The sequence below is a fragment of the Monodon monoceros genome, unplaced genomic scaffold (assembly GCF_005190385.1).
Source record: "Monodon monoceros isolate NGI ecotype Baffin Bay Population unplaced genomic scaffold, NGI_Narwhal_1 Super_Scaffold_19, whole genome shotgun sequence".
In the NCBI taxonomy this organism is placed as follows: Eukaryota; Metazoa; Chordata; class Mammalia; order Artiodactyla; family Monodontidae; genus Monodon; species Monodon monoceros.
Genome location: NW_021703775.1, coordinates 28,951,470 through 28,975,720, shown reverse-complemented (window position 1 = coordinate 28,975,720; position 24,251 = coordinate 28,951,470). Strand labels below are relative to the sequence as shown.

The 24,251-nt window shown below is 48.8% G+C and overlaps 1 protein-coding gene across 1 annotated transcript in view; it reads right to left on the bottom strand.

Moving 5' to 3' along the window:
* Positions 1-402: 402 nt before the first annotated feature.
* Positions 403-24,251, bottom strand: part of ADD2 (adducin 2) — a 103,892-nt gene continuing 80,043 nt past the window's right edge. The window contains exons 8-15 of the mRNA XM_029231913.1: positions 23,549-23,647; positions 19,035-19,211; positions 13,624-13,881; positions 12,585-12,704; positions 11,668-11,757; positions 9,582-9,729; positions 7,892-8,017; positions 403-2,013 (exon numbers count right to left, since the gene is read on the bottom strand). Of these exons, the coding sequence (XP_029087746.1) occupies positions 1,706-2,013; positions 7,892-8,017; positions 9,582-9,729; positions 11,668-11,757; positions 12,585-12,704; positions 13,624-13,881; positions 19,035-19,211; positions 23,549-23,647 (1,326 nt within the window). The 3' untranslated portion in view covers positions 403-1,705. The remainder of the gene's footprint in view (positions 2,014-7,891; positions 8,018-9,581; positions 9,730-11,667; positions 11,758-12,584; positions 12,705-13,623; positions 13,882-19,034; positions 19,212-23,548; positions 23,648-24,251) is intronic.

Below are 24,251 nucleotides of genomic sequence, written 5' to 3'. Positions count from 1 at the left end.
CAGTGGAGGCCAGTCACAGAAACGAAACGGTCCAGGACTAAAACAACCACCCTCGGAGATTAAAGTTTTCTGATCATCATAGCTGTTAAGTGCAAAGGCTCTGGACTCAGACGGACCTGGGTTCAAATCCAGCCTCTGAATCTTTCTAGCCAAGTCACTGGAACAAGTCAATTATCCTTTGGGGGGCTCAGTTCTCTTACCCATAGAATGGGAATAATCTGACCCACATCACAGGGAGGGTTAAATGATATAGTGTATGTGAAGCCTGCACAGTGTGTGTGTGTGTGTGTGTGTGTGTAGTAAGTGCTCAAAAATGGAAAACTATGATTAAGAACTTTCAAAAATACTTTGACAATATTCAGGACAGAAAGGGAAAATATTCTTTGAAGACACTGTGCTTTAAAGAGAATGGATTGTCTGTTTTTTAGGAGTCAATGTTGCTTATAAATCAAAGCCCCAGGGAAGAGTATGAAAAGATAGTGACGGCATCTAAAAAAATAGCTGTGGCTCTTACAGGCCCCAGGATTGATGGGCAGACAGTGACGGGGCCAGGGACACGCAAGCCTTTCTCTGAGAGCTGGTCCGAGAGGATTAATCCTGAAGGGCTCACCTCATTCTCCTCTGCTGGACCTAGAGTGACTGAGTCAGAACCCAGAGGAGCCACGGTCAGGGGGCCAAGGTCAAGGGGCCAAGGATGCCAGTTCCAGGCTGTGAGCCAGGGCTTCTAGGTTTAAGGGAAGGTCATGGGATCCCAGATGCCGGACCGGCGGGGGACAGGGTGAGCCGCGCTGCCCTGAGAGTCAGGCAAATGCTTGAAAGGCATCACGTATCCGCGCTGTCCTGATCCTCCTTGTACAACCCAAAGCCAACAGAGGATCGAAATTTCCCCAAATTTCGGCCCTGCTTATGACAGAAGTTTTTCCTAAGCTAAATTTGGTTTTAGTTTTGAAGTGCCTGAGATGCACTGTTCAAATGGGTCAAGTTCCTGGCTTCTTATATTGATCGAACCATCCTCCACGCTGTGGCTGAGCTGGCTGCCCTCACGTCTGCCCACTCTTACAACAATTCCGGCCGTCATTCCAGAGGTTCCATGAAGAAAGCTTGGGGTTAGTGGTTGGGGGAGCACAAGCTAAGCCATCAGCCCTTGGGAACAAGGATTAACTTCTGGTGGAGGGGGCGGGTCCACTTGTGTGGTTCCTGTGAGCAGCGGGGCAGTTACCCTACGGGAAAGAGAAGAGAGATTTCTAAACATAGTGACAGCTCCATCAGCAGGAGGTTGGGTTCACGCAAGGACAAGGACCCTGCTCAGGGGAGCCTCGACCTGTCTGATTTGGGTCTGATTTGTGAGAGCTTGCGGCTGACTTTGGCCCCTTGCCCTGGGCTCAGTCAGGGGCAGCATCCTCACAAGGGCAGCCCACAGCTAGGCAGTGTCGTGTAGTGGAAAGAGCATTGGACTGGGAGCCAGAAGACCTGACTTCCAGTGCAGGCTCCGCCACGAACCAGCTGTATGACCTTGGGAAAGTCACCTGATTTCTGTGGGGCAACTGTAAAATGAGGGGTTGGTGGGGTAATCTCTAAGTTTCCCATCAGAGTGTGATCCAGGGCCTATTCGACCCCTCCTTGGCCCCGTGCTTCCAGGGACAGAGATGGGAGACGGCGAGGGAGGGGAGGGAGGACGCAGATGGGAGCCCCACGGGGCTGCGAATCAAGACTCCACTTTCTCCTTCTTTTTGCTTTTCTTCAGGAAGGACGGGGTGCGGAATTTCTTCTTCTTCTTTGAGGGAGACTTGGAAGGCGAGCCCTCTGGGGACATGGGACCGCTGGTGACTGACTCTGTTTTGTCCTTCGAGGTATCGACATCCGTGTCGGCGCTGGTGGTCATCTGGCTGAGGCCTTTGCTGAGGATGTCCTCTGCCGTCTGCTCATCCTCCCTGCCGTTGACCACCACTCCTTCTGGCTGCGTCTTTTCCGGCTCTGTGGTGGCTTTGCTTGTTTCCGTCTTCTTAGCATCTTCTAGAAAAAGATCCAAAGACGTGACCCATAAGATTTCATTCAGGCGAGAGCTTCAACCTGGGGCTAATAGAACCATTTCTAGGCAATTATATAAAGGAAGTCTAGAGCAAAGAGAGGGGCGGGCTGACACGGTAAGGGGAAAGGGGTAGGCCGGGTTCTCTCCCAAACAGGAGAGAACAGGCCCTTGGCAGGCCAGGGACTCTGGGCTCTTGCCTAAAAATGTAAACAGGTAATGATCTCTAGACATGGCAGCAGCCCAGCAGGGGCCCGGTTGGGAGCTTTCCTAGGAACAGACAGAACAAGGGAACAGACGCAGACTACAGAGAGGCTGTAGGAAGGGGAGGGCACTGCCGTGGACAACTCAGGGGATGCATCTAAGAATTGTTGTAACTGGTTCAGTTTCACTAGTAAAAATACGGAAATGACATGTTTTCATACCCATTTCATTTCCTATACCTCTGAGGAACTTTTCAAAAATGGAGAGTATCTTCCCAGTAGGCAGAGAGGGGCAGGCAGAGGGAGGGTGGGATTCCCTGAGTGGCATGGACCCTACAGACTGCCACCCTATTCAAGGCCAGGAGTGAAAGCCTCCTGCTGCCCTTTCTCCTCCTTCCCACTCTCTTCCCACCCTGCTTCCACTCAAGCTTTGAAATGCCTGTGTGGGGAAGGAGGAGGGAAAATTCTGAAACTGTAGACTTTGAAAAGTAGAAAGGAAGGTAAAGTTAATCTAGCTCCTCCCCATTTTACAGATAGGAAAACTGAGTAAAGCAGGAAAAGCGGGCAGATCTCAGTTTCCTGCCATCCCAGCTTAGTGTTCTTTTCACTACGTGAAACTGAGAGGGGTGTGTGTGATTGTGCATGTGTGTGAGTGTGAGGGATATCGCACCACAAGAAAGTGGGAGTGTGGGAGCTGGGGAAGGTGGGAGACTGGTGTCCCTTACAGACAGAGTGGGGCAAGATAGATGTCTTGGGAAATGGCTAGCGTTCTTGATGGGGTAAAGACTGGAGAAATGTCTGGTTACCTGGAAGATGGGACAGAGGGGGTTAAATTTGGGGACAGTTAACATGGGCTAGTTTAACTATCTCGGTAAGCAAACGTCTTCTCCAATAACTCCTGAGGACTGTCCCCTCTTAGTACTGAAGACCTTGGCCCTGGCTCCCATTCTTCCTACTGTCTGGCCCGCATCCTGCCATCATCCAGCTACCAAGTCCTCTAATGCGCTTGACTCCTATGACCCTTACTGCCCTCCCGCCCACCATGCATTCCCACGGTCATCACTGGCCATTCTCTTGAACGCAGAAAATCAGTCCAGACACAGCCTTCCCCCTGACCGCTCCCCTCTCCTCTCTTCATCTGCTTTTGGCCTCATCAACCCTCTGATCCCTGGACCCCTCCCTGCCATTGCAGTCTGTTTCCCTCTGTCTGGACCACCCTTCTCTCTCTTCTCTGTGTCCCCAACCTTCACCCACACAATCAATCAGCTTGAGTGTTACCCTCCCCTTAAAGTCTTTCCTGGTCCCATCCCTGCTTCCAGGTAGAATTTGTCACTCCTTCCTTTCGGCCCCTACTAGATAAATTTCCATCACAGTGACTGTAAAACAATCACTTCTTTTTTATGCCTATCTCTCCCCTCAAAACTGAAATAAATCAGACAAGACTGTGTTTAATTATCTACGTGACTAGCTTATAGGAGGTACTCAAAAAATGGTTGTGGAATCCATGAACGGTTGAATGCGTAAGCAAACAAATGAACGTGTGAATGGTTTTATTCTAACCAAGCCAACACCATACCTCATCTTCTTTCTTGTCTGTCCCAGCCTGAGCCTTCTACGCTGAACTGGACCCAACCTTGTAAACAAACAGCAGCCCAATACTTATTGGGCCCCAGTAAGGAAAGTATCAAGGACCAGCTCTGAGAGTCCAGATCCCTCCTTTGTTAACAGCCCACAACAGTTAAGGTCAGAACTACCTGGGTCTTCAGCTATTTGAAGGGCTCCAGGAGCTACGGCAGATGCGAACTCACCTTCTAGCATCTCCTAAGACGAACCACTGGCTTTCTTTCCTAGATGGGGCAATTTGAGCTCTGGGAGTAGGAGACAGGTGTAGGGTGGGTGGAATGGGGTAGAGGCTGGGAAATCGGGGGATCTATCCAAGGATGGTGGCCAGGAAGCAGAGGGGAATAGGGAGAGTGGATTTGGAACAAGACTGGACTTGGCAGCCTAGGTCCATAGCCACACCACTGTGGCTTGGGAAGAGCCGAAAGGCTTGAAGAGGCTGGAGGAGGAAGGGAGGTGCTTTGGTAGGGAGATGCCGAGCTTGTTTGGGTACCTACCTCTCAGACTGGATTTCTCACTATCCCTCAGCATCCAAACACTTGTCTCTCAGTCCTCCGATGTCCCCTTCCAGAAATGCCCACTCCCTGGACAGCCCACTCTACTCCTATCTGCCAGTCCAAGCATATATCTCCCCAAGGTCTGGTTCCAGCCTCCCTTGACATTTGACAACGATCTTGCCCTTCTCTAAACCTACCACCAATATATGAATTTTACACTTGAGTGTGGTCCCTTCCCACACTGAATCTGGGCTGGCCCTGTGGCTTGGAGAAACCAACAGAATGCAGAGGAAGTGCCACTGAGCCAGCCTCAGGCCGAAGAATTAAGAAGACCCAGCACCTTCTGCTTCTATAGTTTGGGGAGCCTTGAGGCACCATGTGTAAAGTCCAACTACCTTGATGGAAACACAGATGGAGAGGCCACATGGAGAGGACCTACAGTTATATGGAGAGAGAGACAGACAGACAGACAGAGAGACAGAGAAAGAGGCCCAGCCATTCCACTGTCCCAGCTGAGCCCAGCCTTCCAGCTGCCCCTGACAAGGCACCTGACATGTGAGTGCACCATGCTGGAAGTTCTAGCTTAGTCAGGCGACCAGATGACTGCAGCCCCAGCTGACATCAGTGGAGCGGAAGAACCACCCGCTGAGCCTTGTCAACCCACAAGAGAGCTAATTTCCATAAGCCAGTCCTCATTAGGCATAACAAACCACACCAGAACTTAGTGGCTTAAAGCAGCGAGCAGCATAGTATCTCTCACAATCCTGAGAACACAGTACCTAGGGAGAACTCATTTATGAAAGCGCATTACAAGGTCCGTTTATATTTATGAGCTCGTCTTATCCTGATAACAATGCTGTAAGTTGGGAAAGGCAAGGATTCATGTTAGTCCCCCATCCTGCAGTGTTTTTATGCAACTTATTTGAGATGGCTAAATTAGTAAGTGACACAGCTGACCTTCTGATGTTGAATGCAGGGCTATTTCTTTGCGGGCATAGCCAATGCTCCTGAGGGGCCCATGGGGGGATTGACTCAGCAGGGGCAGGGACAGTCAGGAGCCAGTCAACAGAGAAGGTGATGACAGAGATGGCCAGATGCGAAGGAACAGGACTGGAAGGGCTCCTTCGGAGAGGCTGAGGGGGTAGGAGTCAGGGGGACAGATGAGGAGTGACACTGAGGTGAATTATCACAAGAGGATTTGAGAGCATGGGGACCAATGGTGTAAAAGTCATTCTGGATCTGATGGGTGAGCTACATGTCAAAGTGCAGATGCTACTCGGGGGGTCAGCCCTGTTGTTCTGAGGAGCTGCGCAAGCCAATGGGCAGCCTGGCCAAGGCCACCCAGCCCCACTTCACACCGTCACCCCAGACAGCTCCAACTGGTGCCTCTTCATGCGGGGAAGGCACCAAGGAGGTCCACGCTCCCCAGCTCTGCCTGTGTTACAGTAAGATTCTTTTCTAACAACTCAACTAGAGTGTGCCTCTCCATGGAGCATAGATTTGGGCCAGAGAGAAGCAGGAATCCTGCTGCAGTGGGAACGACGTCAGGCAGTGGGAAAGCAGTGATCCCACCCCTCACACCCATCTCCTCCCCCCCCTCTGTCCCACTGAGTAGCAGAGGTCACTCCAAGGGGCTCCCAAGAGCCGAAATGGAATTGCCACCCCTTGTCCCACTCCTGCCACCAGCCTCCTCTCCAGTGGGCTCGCCTTCCTGCAGTTGGTGCAGGGATGCTGCAGACTGCAGTCAGGCCGGGTGCTCTCTGCATGCAGATAAGGCAGTTGGTCCCCAAGGCCATTCAGGCTTTGCCTAGAAGAGGTCATGGGCTCCTTAGAGGGGCCCATGCACTAGGAAGGGGGGGTGCAGATGTGCTCCCGAGGGCCACAAGCCCTCTGCCAAAGGGGGTGTCCAGCAGCTGGCCCAAGGCCCATTCACTGTGGGTGGCATGTCCCATGCAAGTACAGGAGTGTGTTAGTGCATGGGTATGACCTATGTGTGCCTATCCTAGAGGGATGCCTAAACCATGCACAGCACATGTGGAATTGGTGATGACTTTTATGGTCAGGAAACCTCCCGAAGGCAGGGCTGTGAGCAGCAAAAGAAAAAACCGAGGAGCAACATATTTCCTTTGTAAACGTCCTCCCTCCCCCATTGCACGTATTGGAGTGAGTTAGTAAACAGCCTCTCTACACTTACTACAGAGACAAGTATTCAGAATCGGAGGAAACTCCTTTGATGAAGGCACCAACGGGAAGAGAAAGGAAGACGTTGTGGAGGCAGGTTGACAACACCACGATGAGACACGATGAACACAGTCATGGGACATCCACTTGGGGCTCCGGCCTCAAGCAGATGGGTTTCCCCTGCCAATGCTGGGCCTGCGCTCAAGGCAGCAGTTCACTTATGGAGGGAGCTCAGGGTTGGGGATTCGAGCTGCATTCACACGTGTGGCCATTCTACCCAGGAGGGGGAAGGTTCTATCAGGACACCCAGCTGCTACTGTCTGCCTGGGGTTCAGCCCTCCCTGGTGAGGGCTCACAGTTGGGGTGGCGTGCCCCAGGGCAGGAGCGTTCATGCCCCGGAGCGATTCTAGGAGCTCATTAAAGACACTTGCATGATCTAGGAGGTTTGGACTCTCATATTATTATCCATCCTATGTATATTATTAATCATAACCATAATTAGATCTTATATTTACATCAGGCTTTCACTCTTTCCAAGTATGTCTTCACCTACGCCTTCCCTTATATATATAAGAACCTTAAAAGGGGAAAATATTAGTAGCCCCATCTCATAGACAAGGAAACTGAGGCACAGAGATTATCTGATTTTCTAAAATCAACAGTTGAGTTGGGCCTAGAATTCAGTTCTCTAAACTAGTATCTAGTAAAGTGGTTTTCAACCTGGGCTACACATTAGATTCACCTGGAGAGATCTTACAACTCCAGGCTGCACTCCCCCATGCCCACTCCTAGACCACTGAACTCAGAAACCGCTGGGGTGGGACCCTGGCAGGCGTCAGGGATTGTAAAGCTCCCCAGGTGATCCCGACGTGCAGCCAAGGTTGAGAATGACGCCATCAGCCTCACCTGGGGGCTTGCCAGAAATGCAGGGTCTCAGGTCCCACCCCAGACCTACTGTGTCTTCATTTTAACATTTTAATCTTCATTTTAACCAGATCCCTAGGCGATCCCTGTGCACATTAAAGTCTGAGCACTGGGCTGGTGCGTCTAGAAAGGCCCATCAGCCAACCTGGTCTGAGTAAGAGATGAGAAGGCTGTGGGTCAATCATTAACTTACTCAGTATTGCTTAGACTCGGCTTAACCCGTAAGGTGCATTGTCACAGCTTGTGAATGGAACAAGCTTAAAGTTGGTAACCCCTGTTTCAGGTTCCCTAGAGACAGCAGAGGGGAGAGTCTCCCGTAGGAGGGCAGCACCTGTTGAAAGTCAGGTGCCCTGCAGTGAATACCTGCCCACCCTCTATGCAGACCCCCTTCTCGGCCTGTGGAGGCGCCTCCTCTCTCCCAGATGCTCAGCTCCACTCACCGTCCACAGACTTGGAGGGAGAGCCCACGGGGCTCTTCGTCTCTGACTTGGCTGGGCTCTGAGCTGGAGAAGCAGGTGCAGACTTTACAGGTGAGCCAGGCTCCTCAGGGGCAGGTTCTTTCTCTCCTGAAAATACAGAAAGCCAGCTCAGGATAGAGGTCAAGGAGAGGAGAGGTGGGCAGACCGAGAGTGCTTTAAAACAACTGCTTTCTTCGGCTTGGTCCTCATTTCTCCTGGCTGGAGTTAGCTGCTTCCTCTAACTTTAAAAGAAAATTTCTGCTACATCCTAGGGGAGGTAAGTGGGAGGAGTCGGGAGGAGTCGGAGTCCGTTTCCTCCATCACAGGACATCTTTGGATGGACTTTGTTACCCCTGATGTGGACGGCAAGACTGCAGGGGAACTCCCGCCCACGATTTGTTTGCATGTAGCTTATTGATTATTTGTCTAATTTACATGTCCGGTCCAAACAATCTCTAGAGACAAAGAGCACCATATTTTTCTATCTGCTTTTTCGATTGGCACCGAGAACTCCAAGCAAGCTAACTCCAAGAAAGCCAGCAAGGACTCTTCTAGTGCCTTTGTTCCTAGGAAGATGGCTGACTCTGGGTGGGGACGGGGGCTGTGGAAGGGGGCCCTGCCCTGAGGGAATGAAAGCCTTGCCTGGTGGATAAAACCAAGAGCTGAATTCTGTGTCTCAGACCCCAAGTGCACTTGAAGCAAAGAGAATGGACAGCTCCATGTGGGGCACAGAGAGGGCTTCCTGGCTGGAGGGGGTTTGCCACAGAGGCCGAAGTGTAGATAATACTGAATCAGGTTAGCCAAGAAGAGAAATTCTGTCAGGAAGGGACAAAGGCATGAACAAGCTATCAAGAGTATGACTACTTAGGAGTCAGCATGGAGAGATGGGCTCGACTGAGATTCTGACATAAAGGACTCAGCTCTGATTGCCCGGCTAAGCGGTTTATACCACATCTGATAGATCATCAGTAATTATGATCACTATTATAATGAACATATTATTACAGCTAACATCTGTCTGGTGTCTACTGACCTAGGCCATATTCATAGGCACTCCTCACGGATTAACTCCTTATTCCCAGGTGAGAGGGTCAGTGGGGTCATGGCGGCAGCACCGTGTAACTGTCAGGCACGAGCCATGAGGGGCATTGTTGTGATTAACAAAATCATGCTGATAAGAATAGTATTTGCTGGGCTTCCCTGGTGGCGCAGTGGTTGAGAGTCCACCTGCCGATGCAGGGGACACGGGTTCGTGCCCCGTTCCGGGAAGATCCCACATGCCGCGGAGCGGCTAGGCCCGTGAGCCATGGCCACTGAGCCTGCGCGTCCGGAGCCTGTGCTCCGCAACGGGAGAGGCCACGACAGTGAGAGGCCCACGTACCGCAAAAAAAAAAAAAAAAAAAAAAAAAGAGGATATTATTTGCTGATGGAGCAGGAAGGTCAAAGTGAGGACATGACAGAGAAGAGACAGAGAGAAGCAAATGAAGATTGAAAAGGAAAGCGAGACAAGGCTGGATTGAGCCCTGGGGGCCCTGACAGGCAGCAAGGAAGGGGGTCCAGGGCTGCTGGCGGGGAGTGAGGGCCACGGTTTGCTCTGCTGCCTCTCTGGGTGCCTCGAGCTCTCCCCTCCGCCTGGGAGGTCCTGAAGCACCAGCTTCCGGGGGTTATTTACCATCAAGTTCTAGCTTCTTCCTCTCCACCTCTTTCTTGTACTCTTCCAGCTCCTGATCCGTGAGTTGGCTAAAGGGGTTGGGCGCTATCTCCTCGGCCTCGTCTTTGGTATCCGCCTGGCCCCGGGACATCAGCTGGCTCTCTGTGGACTGAAAGTTAACCACAGAGTGTGTCGCTCTCTGAACGCCGCAGTCGGGGCCCAGGCCCGAGCTTCCTTTCAGACTCATGGGGCTGCCAGTGGTCTTGCTAGCGACAGCGTGGCATGCAGCTCCATGGCAACAGCTCGGGGCCTTGGGGTAGGGGTTGTTCACTCCGTCCCACAGCTACACCTCACCCCCCAGACCCGACTTCTTTGTAACTGCCTGGATGAACGCAGGGGGTCCTCCCTCTGCCCCAGAAATAAAATCAAAGAATGCTCCCAAGCAGAAGGAAGACACACCTTTATTGCGATCTCTACTGTGGACGCTTGCAAGCCGTCACTGTGCAAATACAGCTGGCGGCCCACAGTCAGTCAGCCAAAACCCAGCATGCAAAGCGTTGGCTCAACCAGTGTCACGCCAGCCGCTCCCCGCCATGCACCCCACCATCCCGCACCAGCAGCACAAGCCACAGCACCCAGCAGTAAGTCATATGCAAAACACACAGTGGCTTTGGCGTTCTCAGTCCAAACTGTTAGTCCTGTTTTGCGCACAGTCATAAATAACAAGGGGGCCAAGGTCCTGAACCTTGGATATTCAACCCGCCTGTACTGCAGGTCCCTGAAGGGACATGGGCAAAATCACTGTGTTTCACCCCCTCTGGGGAGCCCTTGGCTCTGGGGAGCTCACCAGCTGGGCCTTGTGTAAGCTTCGGGAATCCTTTGATCCCTCTAGCTCGGGACAGCTCAGACTCCATAGTCCTTTATCCTAACTCAGCAACCTCATCTCAGCCTTTGGGAATTCAGTGGTCTGGAGCCAAGGAGTCAAAGAAAGTGAGGGGGGTGGGGATGTGAGCCGGGGCAGCTGGCCCACACCACACGCTCCAGGCCATCTGTCTCTGGCTCATCAAGTCTTCTGGTGATGGGCCCATGGGCTCCTTCCAAAAGAAGGCAGCACTGGGCCTATCTTAAGGAATCATGGCGTTCAAAAAAGTCCAAGACCAGGATCCCAAGAAGAGGGACTCCAAGGAGAGCACTCGGTACAAATGGCAGAGTTTTTAACAATGTTGATCACAGTATTGAACTGCCACCTCCCCCCATTATCGTGGGGTATTTCTATCCTTGACCCTGTAGCACATTTGATGTTCCTCCTCTTGGCTCAGCTGAGGTGGGGTGGAGGTGATGACATAACCTTCACACTTCCCCTGCCAAGGGGCACCCACCTGGTGGGTTGCAGCCTGATCTGCAGTCATGACATCACCTCAGTTTGCTCTACAGAGAGGAATGGTCCCTGTATCCCCTGCCCCTGCCCTTACTGCTAAGGAAGATGCCACTGCTACTTTGCAATGATTTCCAACACAAGCCAGAAGTCTGACGTTCACCCCTTTTGCTAAGCACTAAACAAAAACTGTTCTATCTCAATCAGGGGAACAACTTTATATTTTCTAACTCTACGTGTATTTGTGTGGGCAACTCACTGCCCCTTCCCATCCTGTAGGAGTACCGGTCCTTATATACATGTCTGCCCTCTGAGAGCCTGTGAGCATCTTCCCAGAGCTACGGCCTGATGGTGCTGTTTCCACGCACAGAGGCCAGAGCCGCTTAGGGCAGCCAGGCCTAGAGCCGCTGGGAGAGGCCAGCCGCGCTCCTGAGAGGTCACTCTGCGGGACACTGACAGAGGGCAGAGGGGAGTTCCAGGGGGAGGCATAGAAGCCGCATCACTCCCGTGGGTAGGCTGGGCTACTCCTCCCCTGCCTGGCGCCCACGGGAGGCGATGAGATACTGTCCCCAGTCCTCACAGCATCCATTTTGCAGCAAGAGCACCAGTGCCCAAGATCACAGGGGAAGGTGGGCCTATAAGGACTCAGGGGTCCTGCTGCCCGGCCCCAGGCACTGCAGACCCAGAAGGCAAACACGTTTCCCCTCCAGACAAGGGCAGCGTCTGCTGTACCGGGCTTCGGCTCTTCTCAGCGATGACACTCGCCAGCAGCTGGGACTGAGGCCCCGCCGACTTCACATCCTGTCGGTTTTGTTCTCGAATCTGTGTAGAAAGGGATGGGGAGGGTGAGGTAGCTGTCCAGCATCAGGGTGTGGAGTTGGCAGGGAGCATCCCCAGGGCACACTAGAAAGGCCGCCCAGGGGTGCAGATGTAACGCATCACATCCACTCTGAGACAGTCTGTCTCCACGTCTGCTCCAGAATGAATGAGAAGTTTATGTAGAACACCAGATTCTCATTAACCATGAGCAGGTCATTGAGATGAAGAGGGAAATGAGGCATAGTAGATCCTTGAGGGAGATTCTCAATTTTTAATATTCCTATGAAGTCCCTGAGGAATTGGTTTAAACTACAGATTCCTGGGGGGCCACCCCGTGCATATTGAATCTCAGTCCCATGGGAAGAGGGGTGGGAGTGACCCAGGAATCTGCCCTTCAGAGGACCACACGCTGAAACACTGTTCTGGGAACATACCCGACCTATTGAAGGTGGTCTGTTACAAGTTAAGTTTTTAAAGTAACATTAGAAATATAAGTGAGTGAACTGTAAAGCAGAGGTAGAGAAATAAACACAAAGGATTTTGCAATCTTGAAAATGAGCCAAAGGGAAATAGTATAAAATTTGTAAAAATTCGATTTGCGGGTTGGTCTCTTAGACACATCTAATGTCTAAAGCTAGCACCTCTCTATTTGAGGGTTACACAGGACTACAAAAGCACAGCGCTTAGCACTGTGCCTGGAATATGGCCAATAAATGGTAGTTTCTTTTCCATAAGAGGTATCTGGGATGTCGGTAAGTCAGGCGCATCCTGGGGATCCCCCCCACGCCCCTGAGGGAGAAAAGATGGGAGGTAATTAGCTATCCCCTTACCTTGTTGCGCATGTCCAGCACTTCTTGGGGGTCAGTATACAGAGGCACAAATTGGTTTGGGTTTTCAATCCGTATGGGCATGCCACTGCTGGATTTCTCCACCTCGTCAGCCTTCATCCACTGAACACACACAAGGCCCGGTGGGTAAGGCAAAGGCATATGGCTCACCGTCCACCCTAGTGGTCCACCCCATGAGATCTGGGCCGACCAGCCTACGTGCAAGTCAGCAAGCCTAGACAAACACTTTCCCTCATCTTGGGCCTCTTTGATGTGTGTCTCCCAGAGCAGAGATGGGCAGCAAATGACCCAGCAACCAAAGGAAGGCCCCAGATCAATGGCCATAAAGAACACTTAAGAGGAGGGACAGAGCCATGGTGCCAGCTTTGACAGACAGGCAGCCACTGGTGTTGTAGTATTAGATGACTCATGGATGTTAATTTGCAGGGCTTTTTTTTTTTTTTTAAACGAAGAGCTATTCTATTTGGCTGCCAGCTACTTTGTTAGTGAAAATCAAATTAAGAGCCAGGGTGTGTGATGAGGGAGAGAGAGGAAAAGAGCATACAATTTGTAAAAACTCAATCTGTGGGCAGGTCTCACACATCTAATGTCTAAAGCAAGCACCTCTCTACAGAAGAGGGTTATAAAGGGAGTGGACAATGTAATAGAAGCAAGTACCCCATGCACCTTCTGGTTTTGCATCAGATGGTCAGTTCAAATGTTGGGTACCCCTCCCTTGAATTTCCCAGAAGCCCCTTCCAGATATGGGAGCAAAAAGCTTTCATGCTGCTGGGAGTGACCTGGTCCAGCCACCCTCTGGACCCAAAACTCAGCATAGGGGTGCAAGAAACAGGTGATCTGCTCCGTAGGCAGGAGAAGCTGCTCCCAGATGCCCAATAGGAAGCCTTAGGGGGAGACAGGACTAGTGCAGGCCCAGGGGAGGTTTGCTGTTTCCCTTTTAAAGCTGCTTAGCCCGTACAGGTAGCTGGGCACTCTCCTTCCACCCCAATCTCCCCAGCGGAGCCCCCTCTGCCCTCCTTACCGTGGTCTTCGGCCGGGGGCTACCCATGCTCCTCTGGACCTCGTCGGCCACGTTGACCCGCAGGTAGGTGTTGGGCGTGTTGAGCCAGCGGGTCTTCTCCTTCTGTTGCTTCTGGGCGTGTTGCCTCAGGGCGGGCACCGGGGTGCCGTCCTCCTCAAACACGAAGGCTGTGACCGTGGCTGGAATCTCCACCTCACTTTTGTGTTTGGTTTTCTCTTGAACAAAGGGGTAGCGGTAGGTGTAGCCTGTTCTGTAACCCTAAAAAGGACAAAAATAGAACCACATGTGGTGGGGAAAATGGTCAGGTACATGCCTGCTCGTCCGCTCACACGCTTTACCCCCTTCCATCTAAAGGACTCAGTTTAACCCAAAGTCTCTGTAATACAACCCAGGCCTTGCCGCACCTCTGGTGTATTTCAGAATTGTTCCCTGTCTTGGTCCCCCAACCCCTCCCCTCCTCCACCCCAACAAGCCCTCTGATCAGGGATGAGAAAGTTCCCAGAATCTTGTGGACCAGACAGAGCTCCAGCTTTTGGTCTGGTCCAGTAGTTCTCAACAAAACAGAATCATGCGGAAGCTTTAAAAATGTGTATGCCTGGGCTCAACTCAGAGCTCCCCATTTCATTGGACAGTGGTGCAATCTGGGCTACAGGATTTTTAGAAGTTTCACAGCTGACTCTAACAGTAGCCCTCCCTTCCTCGACTCTGAAGCTTCTTAACTATTTTTCTCTTGGGAGCCCTAACTCTGACTCAAGAACATCCCTGTCTCCTAAGCAAGACCATGTCCCCCAAAGGTGGACTGTTACTCAGAATGAACACTCGGGAATCTTAACAGCTGCTGGAGCAATTCTCGGCTCTACCTGTCATCTTGTTTAAAATTAAAGTGGCATTAAAAAGAAAGTGGATTGGGGCTTCCCTGGTGGCGCAGTGGTTGAGAGTCCGCCTGCCGATGCAGGGGACACGGGTTCGTGCCCCGGTCCGGGAAGGTCCCACATGCTGCGGAGCGGCTGGGCCCGTGAGCCATGGCCACTGAGGCTACGCGTCCGGAGCCTGTGCTCCACAACGGGAGAGGCCGCAACAGTGAGAGGCCCGTGTACCGCAAAAAAAAAAAAGAAAGTGGATTACAAAAAAAGTACAGAGCCATGTAGAAAAATTAAGCAATATAAAAAACATAAGGAAAAAGTGGGTTTTATGCAAAATCTCATCCCCAGAGACAACCACTAAAAGTCCTTTCAGTCATCTCTCTAAGCACACATATACAAATGCATGTATGTAAATATACAGACTATATAATTAATGCATCATATAATATATATAAAACAGTATATAAATGGACTGTACCACATAAGCAGCTTTTAAAAAAATTGAGATATAATTGACATGTAACTTTACATTAGTTTCAGTTGTACGACATAGTGATACAATATCTGTATGTATTATATGTGTAACTGAATCACTTTGCTGTACACCTGAAATTAACACGTTGTAAATCAACTATACCTCAATGAAAAAAACATTGTATGTATTGTGAAATGATTACCACGAGTCTAATTAACATCCAGCACCTCTCATAGTTACCATTCTTTTTCTTGTGATGAGAACTTTTAAGATCTACTCTTTCAGCAACTTTCAAATATATAATACAGTATTAATAACTATTGTCACCATGCTGTACATTACATCCCCAGGATTACTTATTTTATACATGGAAGTTTGCACCTTTTGACCCCTGTACCCATTTCTATCTGCCTCCCACCTGGCAGCTACCAATCTGTTCTCTGTATCTATGAGTATGAATTTTTTGACTTTTGGTTTTTGAGGGTGTTTTTTCAATTCCACATATAAATGAGATCATACGGTATTTGTCTTTCTCTGTCTGACTTATTTCACTTAGCATAATCCCCTCAAGGTCCATCCATATTGTTGCAAATGGTAAGACTTCCATCTTTTTTATGGCTGAATAATATCCTATCATATATAAGTACCACATTTTCTTTATCCATTCTTCCATCAGTGGACACTTAGGTTGCTTCCATACCTTGGCTATTGTAAATAATAATGCTACATAATCAGCTTTATAAGATACTTTTAGCTCATCAATGTGTCTTGGAGTTTTTTTCATGTTATTGAACCTACAAATACACAGCAACCTTTAAACAACTACATAATATGCCAGTGAATGGACATATCATAATTTATCTAACCAATACCAGTGGACACTGTTATTTTCAAAATATTATAAACAACCCTGAAATGAGTATCTTTACACATTTTTCTTTAGGCAATTAACATAAGTGCCTAGTAATGAAAATGACTGAGTCAAAGGGAGCACAGTATAAGTTTTTATATATTTATCATGTCCGTCTTCCCAAAACACTGAGCCAATTTACACTTCTGCCAATTGTGCTGGAGTTCCCAGTTCTCGTCTCCTTTCCCCCGCACTGAATATTGCCCCACTCTTCTTTTTATAGGATTTTCTGAGCCATTCTGAATTTCAACTGAAATTTAAAGGATTTTTTAAAAATTAAAAAAAAAAATCCTTGGCAATCAGATGGGCTAAAAGTAATATCCTCTTCTTTTGTTTTGTTCTTTTTGGATTACTAGTAAGACTGGATATTTTTAATTACACTTAATGGCTTCTTGAATATCTTCCTTTGTAAAGTGGGTTCTCAGTTCATTTTTCTATTGTGATGGTCATCTTTTTCATATTGATTTGTAATACCTCCTTTTACAGTAAAGATATGAATCTGTTTTTGTTTTTGTTTTTTTGCGGTACGCGGGCCTCTCACTGTTGTGGTCTCTCCCGTTGCGGAGCACAGGCTCCGGACGCGCAGGCTCAGCGGCCATGGCTCACGGGCCCAGCCGCTCTGCGGCATGTGGCACAAACCCGTGTCCCCTGCATCGGCAGGCGGACTCTCAACCACTGCACCACCAGGGAAGCCCGATATGAATCTTTTGACTGACACAGATGTAGCAAATATTTTCCCCATACTTTGTCTTTTAGCTTTGCTTATATGGTGGGTGGGGTGGTTTATAAAAATACAAATTTTGAATTTTAATGTAATCATATCTGTTAATATTTGGCATCACGATTTCAGACTTTCCTGCCATGCTTGACAAGGTCTTTCCCAACACAAGAGCATTAAAACTATTAATCTATGTTTTTAAATACCTATATCAATTTCCTTTCCATGTTTAAATTTTTGACAAATCAGGGATTTATCTTGTTGAAAGGACAAGGTAGTAATCCACCTTAGTTTTATTTCCCAGATGGCTAACAGTCTATCTTTTTCCCCCAAATTTATAAGATGGCTGTTTATCCTGTGTTAAATTTTCATGCCTTTGGGATCTATTTCTGGATTCTCTAAGCTGTAGCATTGATTGGCCTGTGCATTCTGGACTAGTGTTCCACCCTTTAGTGACTCAAGCCTTATCACACTGTACCATGTGGTGGTAATCACTCTTTTTTTTTTTTTTTTTTTTTGCGGTACGCGGGCCTCTCACTGTTGTGGCCTCTCCCGTTGCGGAGCACAGGCTCCGGACGCGCAGGCTCAGCGGCCATGGCTCACGGGCCCAGCCGCTCCGCGGCATGTGGGATCTTCCCAGACCGGGGCACGAACCCGTGTCCCCTGCATCGGCAGGCGGACTCTCAACCACTGTGCCACCAGGGAAACCCCACTCTTCTTTTTATAGGATTTTCCGAGCCATTCTGAATTTCACCTGAAAGAACATTTTGCTCAGTCCTTATACATTCCCCCACTTTTGAGGAAATTACATTGAGTTTATTGATTAATTTGGAAAAGTTACCCTACTGAAGCTTTTAACCAAGAATAAATTATAGCTCTTCACTGATTTCAGGTTTTCTCTGATGTCTATTGGTAAAATTTTACAGTTGTCTTTAAAGGGGTTCTGCTTAAAGTTTGATTTTGCTGCATTTGCAAATAGGATTATTTTCTCATTATATTTTCATTGTTTTGTTTCAAAATTTAATGGAAATTCTTCTAGTGTTTCACCATGATACTGGTGTGTGTTTTGAGAAAAAAATCATTTTAATCATGTTAAATAAATGGCTTCCTATCCTACTTAACAGCTATTATTTTTATAAATCAATATTAAATTTTTATCAAATAACTTTTGATCTCAAAGTGATCAGAAGGTTTATATTTTTGACTCACTGATATCATGAAATATATTTAAAAGATTTATAATATTAAACCATCCTTCAATACTAGGAATGAGCCCTCACTTGGTTATTGTGTATTATTATTCTAATGTTATGCTGGATACTATTTGCTAGTTTTCATGCAGCCTTTTTCATCAACTCAAAGTGAGATTGGTCTGAATGTGTTATAATTGTTATGGTTTGGTTTCCTTCTTTCACTCTTATCTGTAACAGTTTAAATAGCATAAGAATAGCCTGTCTCTTAAAGGTCTGAAAGAATTTCTGCATGAAACCACTTGGTCCTGGTGCTTTATTTAGGCACAGTTACACAAATGTTAACAGGAGTTGTATTTTCATTGTGGAGTGTACCTTTCACCATTATAAAGTGACCCTCATGCTCAGCCTGGTAATAAAGTGGAAGTGATTTGGAGGAACTGGGGGCAGAAGGAAAGGATTGATTATTGCAATGACCCAGACACAACAAAGAGAGGGTCCAAAGTAGTAGCAGTGAGGGGGAGGGGAGGTAAATGATACAGAAATGTCACAGAGGTAGGTTTCATCTTCGCTTTTTCGAGCAATCTAAGAAGTCAGAGTCTCTTCCTGCAATTAGCTCCCCACTGTATATGCTTTCTTCTTATTCTTGAATTGTCTCATATTTACGTCATATATCATCAATTAAATTGTTAGCTCCAGAAGGAAGGATGTCTTATAATTCTTTGGATCCTTTAAAGCCCACTCCTGGACATATACCAGTTAACGCCCTACCTGATTGATTGATTCATTCGTTACAATAGGATATTGTTATAATGCTGCTCGCCAGGAACAGGGAAATTAATGGCATTATGTGTTTTCCGCGTTAAAGTCATGAGACTAGAAAGAAAGGCAGAACTAACTGCAAAAGAGGAGTGAACAAAGCTACAATATGAGAGAGGCTCTGTGGTGCTGATTTTTGCTGGATTACCACCTCTCATACCAACCAAGGGCTTCCTACCCCTTCTCTAAAGAGCACCGTGCAGGTATGATAACAACCACAGCCCTTGGAAAAGGGGTGGCAAAGGCCACCACTTGAGAAAACTCAACTACTATTAGAATGACCACAAACTCTAAGTCAAGTGGCCGATCAAGGGGCTTTAACAAATTAACTGTGATGTTGGCAGTTCTCACGCCCACCGAATGCTTCATATGGACTGGTTTTGGGGGAGCTAAGCCACAAAGGACTGGCCTGGAAGGACAACGGCAGGAGACTCACCAGATTGTCCAGCATCCTCATGAGGGCCTCGAACTCATGCTCCCCCAGCCGGCTCTTCTGCATGGGCCCGAAGGTGCTCCCCGCCCACTGCACGGAGCCCACCTCGTGAGGCCGGTGCTTCTCCTGCTCCAGGAGGATGAGGTTCTCCACGCCCCCCGCGCTGGACAGAGCAGACACCTGCGCAAAGGGCAGAGAACGCTCAGCTCACACACACGGGTGTGCGCGTGTACACACACATCCCTGCGCGTGTACCTGTGCTCCTCTGTGTAACAGAGAATGGCGATCGGGGAAGATTAGAAACAGAAATGTCTGGAAAACTGAGCTGTAGTTGGTTTTTTCCTCCCAGAGGAAAGCCCCTCCAAACTTGTAGGGCATGTGCCCATTTCCAGGGAAAGAGGTATTAGTATTTCTTTCCTAATGTCAGTTCTTAGGGGGACATAGCAAGTGTTAAACCTTAAGAATAAAGCAATGCAGAGTACTGAAAAATTACCTGGGACACAGACCAACCTCAAATTGTGATTATTTCTGGGGAAGGAGGGAAGATGAGAAAAGGGGACTTCAATTCTTGTCTGTAACATTTTACTTCTTCCAGAGGAAAATGCCATTGATATTTGTTAAATCTGGTTGGTAGCAGGTGTCGATTATATGACTCTCTGCACTTTTCTGTATGTCTGAAATATTTCCCCTTAAAAAAAAAAAAAGTCACTTGAAAGAAATAAGCTGCCTTCTAGGCCAGTGAAATATGAGTGTAGCTGCATGTTGGGCTGAATTAACAGGTCTAAAGGCAGAAGACCCTCCATGATGGCGTTATCCAGTCAAGGAAGCCCAGAGAGAGGAGACACATGAAATGCTGAGTCACAGCCGGGCACTGTGTAGGCCTTAGGAAGCTTTTACCAGAAGACTTAGAGCGTTTGTCCCACTGTCAAGGCTCCATGGGGAGGGGACAATCCAGGTGGCTACAGGCAACGGACTCTGACTTTTAGGGCAAGTGCAGTTTTAGAACGATCCTAAAAACATTCATGAATCCAACTAATCTTATTTTCTAATTCCATGCTCATCTAAAAGCACATTCTATTTACTCCCTGTATCTGCCACTCAGATATAATTGGTCATGGTTTGGCTTCCTGGGTAAGTCCAGAGAGAGATGGTGCTTTCCAAGTATTGTAGGTAGTGAAGCTGGAGTTTTACACTGCACATCAAGACCCCAGCATTCTGATTAATATTTGATGTCCCATGTAAACCTGCTTGTTATGGGGGAACGGCTCTGATTATATAAACTTTCAGTGTTCCAGTTTTTGTGCCAGTTATTGTTTCACTGAAAATGAAAAGAATGCAGTGTAGCTTGCTGACAAACACAGGTCTATGAACACACGAGGATCCTGGACACACTCCAGAGTGTGTTAAATTCACCAGTGTAACACGTGGCCCCTGTGAGACTTCCTAGAGGTCAGCCAGGCAGCGTTTCCAAGGTGACCCCCGTCACTCTGTGAAGAGGAAGAAGCAACAACAAGCATTTCCATGCTCTCTTCATCCGAGGCATGTGTCCTATGGAAGCCTCCATTTTTATCTTAAAAAGATGACTCCACACCCTACAAATATAGAGACTTCGAGGCCTTTTATTCCATTCTCTCACCCAAAATGAGTCCTTGTCTAGCATCCCTAGAAGTGGTCAGCTCCGTGCCTGGGAAGGTAGCCTATTATACTGTTGTCCAAATGTTAGAAGGGTTACAGTGAGTTGATATAGATTACCCTGAGTTGAAATCTACCTTTTTATTATGTTCATTCACTGGTCCCAGTTCTGCCCTCTGCTGACCCGTGTTTTCTAATTCTGAAGTCCCTCACACCTGGCACCTGGAAGGCTGAGCACCTGGAAACGCACTCTCAAAGCTAGTGAATCCCAGCTGGTTGATCAATTACCAAGTTCATCCTGGACCCCTACCTGGCCAAGGCAGGGCTCGAGCTCTGGGACCCTGAAACCCTGACTTGAAGTGCCAACTCCCTGAAGAGAGGTCCCAACCTGACAGCTGACCTTTCCCACCGACGCTTGCCTTCCTGAGAGGCAGTGCAATGTAGTGTTTAGGACATAGGACCTGGGTGCCAGGGTGTCTGGGTTTGGATCCTGGCTCTGCCACCTACTTGCTGTGTGACTTTCAGCAGCTATTTACCCTCCCTGTGCCTCAGCTTTCTCATCTGTAAAATGAAAATAGTACCTACCTCGTGAGGATTATTTAAGGTAATATTTGTAAAGCACTTAGAACAGCACCTGGTGCGTACGGAGTGCCATAGAAACATTTATGGTAAATAAATTCTGAGGTTTTACCATGAAAGGCTGAGAAGCAATACCCCCTGGAGACTGGTCATTCATAGAGGAGGAGAAAACTGCCCACACCCTTGCAAGAGCTGCCTCCTCTCACCTCCCCCTTCCCCCATCCGTTTCCATGGCGATGGGTAGCAGATGGAGAATCGCCTGAGCTTCTCATCTGCCTGTGAACAGAGCAGGGAGCTGCCTCTCTCAGCAGAGGATGACCCAGTTTCCTGGAACCCCAAACTGATGGGGAGCAAAGAGAACGCTGTCCCCAGGAGAATGGAATAGGCTCTTAGCCTTGAACCGCTGAAATGACCACAGACGCATTTGCTTGTTTGCCAAGGCCACTGAGGGAGGACACTAGTCATGATGGAAACAGAATTTCGGTGCTGGTCATTTGACCAGAAATGACCCTTCCAGGGACTGCAGTCCGAACAGCATCTGCAGGCTGCCGTACCTGGGCTCTTCCGAGCCTTAATGCACCCACACTCTTGGTCCAATCTCTCCCGTTTTTTTCCCACAACTTCCAGTTTCATTTCACCCTCTAGAAGCCTTCCTGCTCCACCTGCTGAAAAAAATCCACTGGCGCTTTCCTGGGGTTATCTGTCCCCATCGCCTGATGCGCTTTTAAAAGGTTACATCAAACCAGTCCTGACTGAAAAGAAAGTGACAGCAGACAGGGCCAAGAGAAGCAGCTGGGGCCATCCAGGAAAGTGGCTGGCAGCTCTGCCCTTCATCTCCCCAGCTGCTAGATGGCCATCCTCCCTTTGCTTAAATTGCACAGTGGCCATTTCTGGGGATCTGGAGCCTGGGGAAGGCATCCTTCACCGTGTGGTGGTGGGGGACACCCGGGAACCTCTCTCCATTCATTCTTTTTCATGAGATATTTTCTCATGGAAGCCTCTTCTTCAGAAGAAAGATGGGCAACTCTTCAGATGTGGAGAAGGGAAAGTAGGCATATCAGAGGCTCTGCCAGGTTCTAACAACACTCAGGGGTCAGAGCTCAGGGCCAGCATTATTGGATGGGGAGTCAGGAGGGTCTCACACCACCTCCTCTAACATTTCTTCATCACTGTCCTCTCAACATATCCTTCAAAAACCATTGAGAAAGATCCCACTTGTAGAGCCTCCACTAGTGATGCTTCTGGGATTATGCCATTCTTCCCCCATAACGCCCAAGAGAGCGGCAGGCCGTCTTCCTCGGGGCACTGCTCTGCCCAGACCAGCCAGGAGAGGGCAGATGGGACACCAGAAGGGCCCTGCAAAGAGCCGACTCACCCTGGAGCAGCTAGCCTCTCCCTCTGTCAACCGAGTCCTAAAAATACCATCGGCAACACCTCTCCTTGTCTGAAAGGCCATCCTCACAAGGTCTCTCTAGACCCAGGTCTGAGGTTGAGGAAATGGAGGCTTGCAGAGGGCGAGTCCCTGACCCAAGAGCACAGAGCGCAGTCTGGGAAGGATGGAGCCCAGTCAGTTGTGAAAGACCCTCCTACTCACCTGACGGCTTGCCACACTGGAAGGAGCATATGCTTGGCTTATCCAACACTACCTGGTAATTTGATAAAACTACAGGATGTGTGTTTTCCTATTGCTTCTCCATCAAGTCTTCTAGGGGTCCCACGGCTACTGACACTCCCCACCCACCCTCTATCTCATCCTTTACCAGTTAGGAGAACTTCACCATGGGCTCCCTGGACATCACCCTGGGGCTTCCCTGGGGTCAGGCCTGCCATGTCAACACTCTACTTTGGCCTTTCCACTTCTCTTTCTGGACTTGACCACATTCACGGTCTTTGCAAACTACCCTTCTCCAAACAAAGAAAGGAAAGAAGACTTACCTGTGTGGTGTCTGTGGGGCACAGCTAGAGGTAACAGGTACACACGCCAGGTTACACAGGAGCATGGGAAGTACAGTTCCTCCCACTGTCCTATGATGAGCCCAGGCCGCTCCCCCTCCTGAGCACTGATCCCCAAGAGCTGGGTGCTGGTTGTTAGACAATGGCGGTAGAAAATTTTAAAGCTACAAAACTGATTCCAAATGTGAAACTTTAGAAGAATCAGGTGGTGCCAAGGCAGAGAAATAGGGTGAGGCTTTCAGAGGGCCCCACTCAAAGGTCTCCCTAAATCACGGCCCATGGGGCTGCCACCTTTGTCCCCAGGCCCCTGTCAGGGTCCCTCCTGGGCCCACACCCCAGAGGAACTTGCTCACCTGTATCTCACATGCAGCCTGCAGGTGGAAGATCTTATAAAACGCCTCCTCTACGGTGTCACCCAGAGCAACCACTCCATGGTTTCTTAGCACCAGGATCTGCACAGGAGCAGACAGCCAATTAAAACTTTAAGCCTTCCAAACTTGAGTTAAGAGGGAGAGATTTTTCATTTTATTCAGATCAATTTCATATCCAATCCTAGAGCACACGCCCCTCCCCAATTCCTTACTCATTCTCCCTGTACAAACACCGAATGCTACCCACCCACCCCATGAGTTTTAATATCCACCCAAACGAACGTTTAAAGCATCCACCCTAAAAAATTGAAGATGCTTTTGAAAACTGAGACTGAATAGCTTGGTGGATTTCTTTGGGCAAGGCCTGGGTTTTTAGGCCCTGAAGAGCTTAAAGTCTGAAAAACGAATGTTTGTGTTAAAGTGAATGAAATTACTTGCTGTTGAATACAAGGGTCCAACCTCAAAAGCACTTGCCCACCTGTAACTCAGTGGACTTGTGAGTCAAACCCAAGCGGGTGGTCCCCTGAGAGGTGTCTCTGCAGACACAGGTGAGTTGGGTCCCCTGTTTTCTGGCCCTCAGGCTTCCTCTCCACGAATTCCGTGAGGCCCTGGCAGCTCTAAGATCCTACAGTTCCATGAAAGAGGCCACAGCGACCTTCCAATCTAACTCACTAGTTTTACTAAT